The sequence below is a fragment of the Emydura macquarii genome, unplaced genomic scaffold (assembly GCF_026122565.2).
Source record: "Emydura macquarii macquarii isolate MOO-44397 ecotype Brisbane River unplaced genomic scaffold, CSIRO-AGI_Emac_v2 contig_1483, whole genome shotgun sequence".
Taxonomy (NCBI): Eukaryota; Metazoa; Chordata; order Testudines; family Chelidae; genus Emydura; species Emydura macquarii.
Genome location: NW_027131620.1, coordinates 3,254,687 through 3,264,326, shown reverse-complemented (window position 1 = coordinate 3,264,326; position 9,640 = coordinate 3,254,687). Strand labels below are relative to the sequence as shown.

Here is a 9,640-nt window from a genome sequence, read left to right as displayed (position 1 = left end):
CTCCACCCTGACACGCTTTTACAATACTGGACCTCTCAAGCAGAGACAGATATCCATGGTGAGTTGTGAACCTTATCACAAATTGCCACAAAGAGCAGTCGAGCATGAGACCGCTCCACTGTCACTTGGGAGCTAAGTGCATGAACCTCCTTCACCACCTATCCCTCATTTCCCATCCCAAAACAGCTTTGAATTAACCCAATGCAGGGAGAAGACCCATCTTTAGTCACAGAATAATAATGCCTGTGATATTGGTGATTAGTCACAGGCTTGGAAGGATACTGATGTGTTCAAGACAAAGTCCACATCACCTTCATTTCTACTGTAAACAGAAGAGATGAAACTTCAGCTCCTGTTTAGATTCTTATGATTGTGCCCATTGCTGTAGGATTCGAAGGCTTCCCAGGAAAGGACAATCACAAAAGATCTCATTTTCTTCCCTGCATCCCTGAATTAGCCAGGTATTTTTGGGTTGTTCAAAACATATTTTCTCGCTCTCATTCTTGCCCTCACATCTCCTTCTGTCTCCTTTGCTGCTCTAAGTCACAGGGGGGTGACTTTCACACCTCAGTCTGAACCTGTGAAAGCTGTGGTCATTCTAATCACCCCTGGCAGTGAATTCAATTGCCCTGACCCTGTACTCACAAAAGAACTACCTTCCACTCTGAAGACTGTTACCCTTGTGGTTGACAGCTCTGTAATCCCTCAAAGGCACCTGAGGTGAAGATAAAAAGGCAAAACAAGTCTCTAAGATAAAAGGGGTCTGTTTTTTTTTTTTTTTTACTTAAAAAAAGTGTTTTTTCAAGACACCTGCAAAAATTACAGAATCAGAAAATAAAGATGCACAGAAAAATACTCCAAGGTATAGGCCATTGACTGACACACAATGCCTGATAGGACTGACACCTCCACTACCGCAAGAACAAGCCGCCACCCAGACAGAAACTGTCCTGAAGGGAGATACTCAACTGCCTATCTGAGATGGTCTGTACCCACTGCAGGGTATGAAAGTTTGCTCAGCTCTGCTGCCTCCAGGATTGCATTAGCTCCTTTACAGAGATGGGTACGTGTGGTGAGCACACCGGGACTGTGTGTCATTTTGTATGGTTCTGTGGTGGTCCATAAAAAGGAGAACCTACTTGTTCATGTAGATAGCTAGACCAGAAAAACTCAAAGCAGAGTGAAAGCAAAAGACCACCTGCAGAGATGTTTCTGGCCAGCAGGTATGTAGCTGACCTGTTCTGTACTTAGCTGTTTATGTGGCTGCCACACTCCCCAAACTCTGGCACTCGGTGCTGTGATATGCAATGGCGCAGCATTCCATATGGACACCGGTAGCATGCAGGCTGACTTCACCTTTTGTACGAGGTTGGGACAGCAGGTCACTTGACCCAGCTGGCGAAGGTCTGGGAATATCAGAATTTACCACCACCCTGCCTCTTCTCTTTCTGTTCCGTGTACTGGTTGGTGCTTTAAAGAGCTACTCTTAAATATCACAGCAACATCAGAACTAACAGGGGCAAACCCATGTCCTTCAGTGACTCTGAAAGCCAAGGATAGAAGGAAGCTGACAGCTGAAGTGACCTGCCTTGGCTTTCATCAAAACCAGACTGTGTCTTTTCTGCAGTGCTGGAAAGTGTCTGGGACTCAGTTCCCAGTCTAGTGAAGAAACACACTGAGCCTCCAAAGCAGAGTGCCAGGACATGGGGCTTCCATGGCTCCTCCCACCAGCTAATCCATGGACCAAACGAAGATATCACCAGGGTGGCTATAGAGACTCTCTCGATGGAGAGAGCTACTATGGTGATAACTGGGGAAAGCGAACAAAAACAGGGCACAGGGACCTTATTTTTTATAGCAGGTCAATGTAAGCAGCTTGGGCCTTCTGAACACCTTCAGAACCAAGCAAGTATTTGCTCTTTCCCCCCACTGCTCCCATCCAGAAAAGCTCAGCTCAGACAGCATCTGTTTTTCAGAGAACTGCTGCTTTTCACCCCAGATTCACTGCTGGGTTGCCCAAGCCCCAGAGGAGATGGCACAGTTCATCCAGGCTGTAACACACCGAGTGCTGGCTCAGTCATAATAAGAACTAGGACGTCACATCACACACTTTCCTGGGAGACTAGAACTCAGTCATTTTCTTGTGCGTGTCTGCTTTCTTCTGCTCCTGCTGCAGGCTGGCCTCCTGGGCCCGCAGCTGCCCCAGCTGCCTGTGGGCACCAGCCAGTTTCTCCTCCAGCTGGGCCGTGGTAACACTGTGCCTGAAAGCAGAAGACAGATAAATTAAGGCTATCTAGCAGGTTAAGAACAAAGGCTCCTCATTAACGCAGCTCCATTTTACTGCTAGGAACCCTAGTCTCAGCAGTGGGGTGGATTAAATGACCCACTGGGAACCACAAAGTGTCCGATACCAAGCAAAACATGAGCCAGAGAACTAGGATTATTTTTGCCATAGTACTCATCATAGAAATGCTGTAAGGATGGACCTGAGCAGTGTAAGAAACTGGAGAGAAAATTCTGCAGTGAATGGGACTCTGGCTCCTTTCCAATGAGGGTTCTCCTCCTTTCCCCAATTTTAATTCTGGCCTGGGAAGCAACCAAAGACACAAGCTGGACCGAGTCCTGGTTTGGAAGCTTTGGCCCACCACTTTATTTTAGGCCTCCTCCCATGCCAGTGGGTTAGAGTAGGAAAGGTGACAAACACCTTAATATAAGCTCAGCTCATTCCCTACAGACCGGCCCCTCATTCTGAGTCCCCTTCAAAACTGTTGCTTTTCAATGTAACAACCTAACTCTTCACCCTCACTCCGATCACCTGCATGATCCCCTCCAGCCTAAGCAACAGGCACCCCAAAAATCACTCTGGAACCCCAACCAAGGATTTCCCCATACCTCCCAACGTTGCGTGCCAGGGCCTCCTGGATTCCCCTGATATTCTTCTGCGTTTGGTCAATCTTCTCCATTGTCTGGAAGAGGCGGACACTGAGGGCCTTCTTGGTGTTCTTACTGGCGTGGTAGATCTCTTTGTTGTTTCTCTCCACTGGTGTCATCCCTCCATCCTGCTCCCCAGAACCTCTTCCCTGAAGCTTCTCATTCAGAAAGTCAAACACATTGCGGGCAGGCTTGCGGCTCCCTGCGGAGGGACGGCCTGCATGGTTTGCCTTCACTCGGCGTTTCCTTGACTTAACTGGATCCAACTTCTTCTTCTGAAGGATCTCAGCACATTGGTCAAGGGACTTCCCTTTAGGCAACACAATGGCTTGCACTGGTTCCACTCGGCCCTCTGCATTCTTCCCCAAACCTGAAGAAGGAAGAAAGGCACCAGGTGAAAGCTAAATGCTAACAGTGGAGTCTCTCCATACACCACCGATTCCTCCCATCCACCTGTGCACAGACACCCCAATTCACAGCCACCAGGCTCAGAACAACAAAAATCTGTTGGGATTTAATGCTGCTACCCTTGATGTCAACTGGAGCAGTGTTGGACCAGATACTTGACGGTAACATTCACTACTGAGTGACAAGACGCAAGATGCACCTTCTCCCATACACACCTGATTCACACTATTACACACACTAGCCCTGTTACGGCAGAACCTCAATTATACAGAACAGGGTCATGCACCTGAGGTGTTGCAGCAGAGCCAGGCTTGGATTTGCATGGTCCCCTCTTTGAGCAGAGAAGACATTCCCCTTCAAAAGATGATTTGGTCATTCCACAAGAACTGGAGGCAAGCGTGGGCAGCAGGCTCGCTTCCCAAGGCCACCAGCCTCAGCAGAACTTCAGTGCAAGTTGCCTGGAGTCAGAAGCTGGCTCCACAGGCTTTGAAGTCCTTGTTAGGGGACAGAACACCCTGAGCCCAATCCCCCATTACCTAATGCCCTATAGGACAACTGCATAGTTGAGTCTGCTTTAACAGCTTTAACCATTTGGTCATTGCTTTAAAAAACCCTCCATTGGTGTATCATGGAACATGAGTGTCTTCACGTGCACGCATCTGCATGCACCCATTTGCATGCACCCCACCTCCCCCTCCCCAAACATCCCTTAACTGTACAAGGTCATTTTTCAATACCACTACATGCATAATCCTTCATTTAGTATTGAATACATACCCTATTCTGAACCCGATCCAAGCAGTTCTGATCAGGCCCATTTGTCCACGGACGGAGGATTTAGAGTCACCCCAATTCCCCCTCTCTGCAGGAACAAGCCCCTTGTCCCTTTGTGAAGCTAGGATTGAGGCAGGCAACACATGCAGGCCCCTCATCCTGCAGGTATTTTATCCTTCTGCCCTTACCTTTGCCAAACTCGTATCCCATCTGAGCGAGCAGTTTGGAGCCGATGCCACGAGTATGGGCCTCCCAGCCACCAAAGGAGGAACTGCAAGCTGGAGCCCCTTCCCCATTCTCCAAGGGCCCTGAATCGATCACTGTAGCACAAAACAGACATTGATCAGTGAGCTGGGGACACAGAGCACCAAGTGAAAACCTCAGCAGGCACAAAGCTGTAAGCAAAGTTGCAAAAACCAGCAACCTCTCTTTCCACATAATCACTCAGCAACTTCACAGCCTCTTCTTCAGTCCTCTAGAGTACAATCAGTTCTGCCGCCCAATAGTTCCTACTGACCAGCCACCACAGGGTATTGTGAGGAGAAAGGCACTAAAGATTTCAAGGCACCCAGGTATTACAGTGATGAGGGCCATGTAAATACCTAAGACAGATAGATGTCCTGGCATCGTGGGAACTTCCTTAGGGACATTTTAAGTCTCCTGGTTTTTCACTTCATTTTCAAAACTTTTTTTTGGTAAATAACTAAGTGGCTCGCTCAGAGTCACATAGCAAAACCGCAATAAGAACTCAGGGGTTCCTATTCCCAGACCCCCTTTTGCTCTGGTATACCTTCTAGTCCTATCAGGGATGAAACATCTTTCCTTTTCATTGAAGCTATTTGTCTGCAGCAGCTTAGTGAAAAGCATTAGTATGAAACATCAGATTTTACTGGAGACAGTGATATGGATGATGCTTAATGTCCTCCCATCCCCTTCTGCAGCAGAACAAGGGGATCTACTTGCTTAATTTTTCCAGAGGTAAAAAACATTGTCAAAGTTCTTCTAAGTTGGGCAAAGGATGAAGAGGTCCTGAATTGAAGGGCAGACCTTGATCACTGACCATTCCAGTTCCCTCTCTGCCCCATCTACCTTTAGCATAGCCAGAGTCATCTACGTTGTCTTCCTCAGACTCAGGAGAGGAAGAGTCCTCCTCACTCCGCAGTGGTGGCATGATGCCATCTCCCTCCACGACAGCCTCCTTCAGCAGCAGTGACTCAAACTTCACTGTGTAGTAACCACTGTCAACATCTGCAAGAGGAAAAGCAATGGACTGCATGAGAAAATCTCCAAAAAAAATGTAACTAGAGGACTAGGTTCATAACATCTTGGCTAACTGCAGACTTCAATGGAACGACACCAGGGATGAATCTGGTCCAGGGAACATGGATTTAAAAGTCTCCTCTTGGCATGTTCTGCTTCGTCTACTTTGGGTTTTGTTTGGAAGGTGGAACCACCGCCCACTTCTACCATCAACCACTGCCACATGGTACAAACACAGAGCTAGGATCATCGTCAACAGCTCTAGGGTCAATCATCACTTATCTTTGGTTTTTAACAGGACCAGCATGTTTTACAGCGTCAGAGCACATTACTCAGATGTTTATTCTTACAGGGGAAAGAGGACAGGTTTGGGGAAACGTAAGACAGCTTCAAGAAGAAGAGAGGAACAAATCCAACTGCCCCACACACACAGTGAAGCCCCTCAGGCCTGGTCTACACTGCTGGCCGCAGTCAACGGGAGCTACACAAGCTACTTTGTGTAGCTTGTGTATCTCCCGTTGACTTACTTTGACTTAAGCAGTGTCTCCAATGCGCTGTGCTGACAGGAGATGCCCTCTGGTCGACGCAGCCTTACGCTTCTTGTGGGACTGGATTTATGGCATTGACCAGAGAGTACCTCTGGGATCGATTAAGCAGGTCTCCACTGCCCACTCAATCAATCCTGTGGCATCAATCCGGCAGCACCGACACAACCACGGCAGTATAGACAAACCCTCAGTCTAATACTTTTCTCAGTGACTGGTGTGCAGGCAAAGTTCTCTGGCTTTGTTTAACCTGGAACTGGATTAAAACAAGAGCCAGTTGTTTCAAGTATCTAATTTCAGTATTTGGCAAGATACCAGGAATGGTATTTGGACAAAGCTGAACAGGAGGGTAGGAAAATAAAGGACAATTTACTGAATGCCTAGTTGTTTGTATTAATACTTTCATTCTCTTTTTTCCATGCTCTTTCATTTCTATGCCCTCTATTCTGCTACTGTTCTCTTCTCCCAACTTTCCCCATAGACCCCTCCCACCACTTTCCTGCCCTCCCATCTATAAATCTTTCTCTGGTTCCCCTTTCTTACTTCAGGATCATCTGCCTTTGAGGATCTCAGAGCACTTTACAAACATTCATTAATTAAGCATCCCAACACCTCAGAGGTTCTCTAAAGCCATACCCAAAGTCTGTGGCACACAACTCAGTTGTCTCAGATCCCCAGTCCTGTGCTTTAGCTACAAGATCATCCTTTGCTCTGTTTTTGTCTCGAAGAGTTTAGTTAAAATGAAGATTAAATACTTCTGTTCACCTTTCAACATCCACCCAGAAAAAACAAGACTCACCTGTGATTTTTGCAGCGTACCATATTCCATCATGGTGCTTAGCCAGACAGGCTGAGCCCACTTCTAGAGAGCTAAGATTGGGCTCCTGGAATGGATGCAGCTCCTCCACAGATACCACTTGCCCATGAGAAAACCTGCAGGGGACATAGGGAGAAGCAATCAGATCTGCCCTTGTCTGAAGGGGATTCTAGAAAAAGAATCCTTTCCTTAAGGAAGTATGGGCAAATTGTCTGCATTGCTGAACCCTCACCAATACTCGTGAATATCTTACCATTAGAATAGTTTCAGCTGCGTAAGTTATTCTTCACTTTGTCTTAAAAATAACTACGGTATTTTATAGCATTATTGTGCTCTATTAAACAAGTGTCACATTCCATCCAGAAGCAGCCGCATTTCACAGGCCAGTGACAAATCCATTAAAACATGACAAAGCACATGTCTTTCAGGATCAAATGCACTAGCTAAATGCAAAATTCTTACTAAGATGCATTATTTTTCTTACAGTAGGTTTTATTTTTCCCCCCTTTAGCCAATATTCATTTACCTATCCAATATATTAGAACTAATCCTTGTACTTCTCCCTCTACAGATTTTCCATTCTCTCCCTGGGTTAGCTGAAGGAGGGTACACCCATTGACATAGCATGAAAACACTTTAAACATATACACAAAGTTGTTTGGCAAAGTCACAGCTGATTTAAAAACCAAGCAAGGCAAGGTATTTACAAATCAGAAATTATTCACACTGGCTGACAGTGCCATTATTTGCCCTCTTACTACACAATGGAGAGAAGCTTTTTTACCGACAATTCTCTTTAAATCTGCATTTGCCATCCAAGAAGAATGGACATGGCTTCAAGGACTTGTGAGTTGGGTAGAGATACAGCACTCTGACTCCTGCACTGCCATCTTCCAAACACTCTGTCCCCACAATCATGGCATTATGGTACTCCAGGGTACCCCAAGGACTGTAGTATGGGGCTTTAACCTTCATCCCACTCACTTCCTCCTCCTCCTCTTCCTCAGATGCTTCCTCCTCTTCACTGTACTTTGATTCATTTCCCCCAATAGTCTCTCCATCTTGCTTTGGTGTGGCCTCGTCTTTAGTACTCAATGGCTTGTCCTCACCATCAAGTTCATCAATGGCTTCCTTAAAAGCAGCGTATTCATCATCATTGCAAGACCTGCCTGCATTACTGTCTTGTTTTAGGGGACCCTCCACTGGAAAAGTGGAGGGTGCATCTGTGTCTAAAGTGGACAGTAGTTTGCTTTTTTTCACTGACACCAGGCTGGATTCAGTCAGTTCTATCAATTGCTTCAAATCCTCCTGCAGTTGGATCAGGTCAGATTGCTGTGATGGATCCAGACTCGCCCCTAAAGCCAGTTCCACTTGCTGCAAATGGGCTTTATAGGTTTGAATTGCTGCTTCCAGATTCTCCTCATCCATTGTTATGTAAAAAGCTGTTTCACTGATTCCTGGCTGGAAATTCAATACATATTCAAGTAGTTTACTAGACAGTATGGTGAAATATTGAATCTTTGTCCAAACTAGCTGTCCATCTACTCGGCAGTCCTGTGTTTTCTTCCCTTTGGTGCAACCAGATGAAGAACACTGCAGTGAACAAATATTACAAAGCTGCATTAGAGAAAGGATTCACAAGAAGGGCAGCCGTCCTAATTGAACAAGGTATCTTTAATGCAGATGAATACCACCAAGTGGCATTATACACACCTAGCAAGTATCAGGTACATTCATCCTAACACAACAGATATGGCATTTGCAAAACTGCAAATGAAAGTGTAAATGATTAAGATTTTAACTTAGCCCAGAGAATTCAACCATCACTAGTTATGCAAAGAGAATGACATCAGCACTGCTTTTCTGTCCCTTTAACCCTGCAGCCCCATGACACGACACCATGGCTGCCTTCCTCCTATTTAATCGTATCTTTCTGCACGCTTTGCTCCCACAAATGTCAGGCAGCATCTCCCCCGCTGTGGAACTGGGGGGGCAACCCCCCCCCCCGTGCTACTCCCAATCAACATCTTTCCCAAGCCTCCCAAAGGTCTCCACCATCAGTAGCCCCACACTGCTTCCCCCATTCAGTGGGGCACAGAGATGAGGCGCTTAAAACCTCCTGCCTCATTGCCTCCCACTCACTGGGGTACAAAACAGGGGGAACTGCCGCCAATACTCCCCCATGGGGCCCAGCACCTCCCTGGACATGGAGCCCCCGAGGGGGGCGGGGGAGGAGAGGGTTACACCCCCCCCCCCATGGGGCCCAGCACCTACCCGGCCATAGAGCCCCGGCGGGGCGGGGGAGGAGGGGGTTACGCCCCCCCCATGGGGCCCAGCACCTCCTCGGCCATAGAGCCCCGGGGGAGCGGGGGAGGAGAGGGTTACACCCCCCCATGGGGCCCAGCACCTCCTCGGCCATAGAGCCCCGGGGGGGGGAGGAGGGGGTTATGCCCCCCCATGCCCCCCCCCCGGCCATGGGGGGGGGGCGGGGGAGGAGAGGGTTACCCAGCCCCACCCAGCCCCGGCCATAGAGCCCCGGGGGGGGCGGGGGAGGAGAGGGTTACGCCCCCCCATGGGGCCCAGCACCTCCCCGGCCATGGAGCCCCCACCCCCAAGACCTCACTCACCTCAGGCCTCTCCCTCCTACTAGGCCACCGCAGCCACCATGGTGACCCGGCCTCCACTGCCGGGGCTTCCCTTCCGCCTCTCTCACTCACCCCCTCCAACCCAAAAGCATAGACACCGCTCGACTCGACTGTCGACTTCCGGCTAGAGCCCACTTCCGCCTCTGCCGCCATCTTGGACGGGAGGCCGGGGGGGAGGAGGGGGGGGGAGGGGTCGGCCCTCCAGTTCCTCCTAACGTCGGGGGGAGGAGGGGAGAGCGCGCTGAGCATTCTGGGAGTGG

At 48.5% G+C, this 9,640-nt stretch overlaps 1 protein-coding gene across 1 annotated transcript; it reads right to left on the bottom strand.

Annotated features, from left to right (window-relative positions):
* Nucleotides 1-1,635: 1,635 nt before the first annotated feature.
* Nucleotides 1,636-9,468, bottom strand: ZGPAT (zinc finger CCCH-type and G-patch domain containing). Its single transcript, XM_067554048.1, has 7 exons — nucleotides 9,363-9,468; nucleotides 7,520-8,328; nucleotides 6,718-6,851; nucleotides 5,203-5,361; nucleotides 4,302-4,433; nucleotides 2,893-3,301; nucleotides 1,636-2,261 (listed from the first exon to the last, which is right to left on the bottom strand). Exons 2-7 carry the CDS (start codon nucleotides 8,161-8,163, stop codon nucleotides 2,123-2,125), a joined length of 1,617 nt encoding a protein of 538 aa, XP_067410149.1. The 5' UTR covers nucleotides 8,164-8,328; nucleotides 9,363-9,468; the 3' UTR covers nucleotides 1,636-2,122.
* Between the last annotated feature and the right edge of the window lie 172 nt (nucleotides 9,469-9,640).

Bases quoted from the DNA above. Each gene is read 5' to 3' on its own strand.
- ZGPAT (XM_067554048.1), bottom strand. From the start codon at position 8,163: ATGGATGAGGAGAATCTGGAAGCAGCAATTCAAACCTATAAAGCCCAT. The intron at 5,362-6,717 runs GTGAGTCTTGTT...TTCCTCTTGCAG, and splicing joins GTACGCTGCAAAAATCACAG to ATGTTGACAGTGGTTACTAC. The intron at 2,262-2,892 runs GTATGGGGAAAT...TTCTGCTTTCAG, and splicing joins CTGGCACGCAACGTTGGGAG to GCACAGTGTTACCACGGCCC.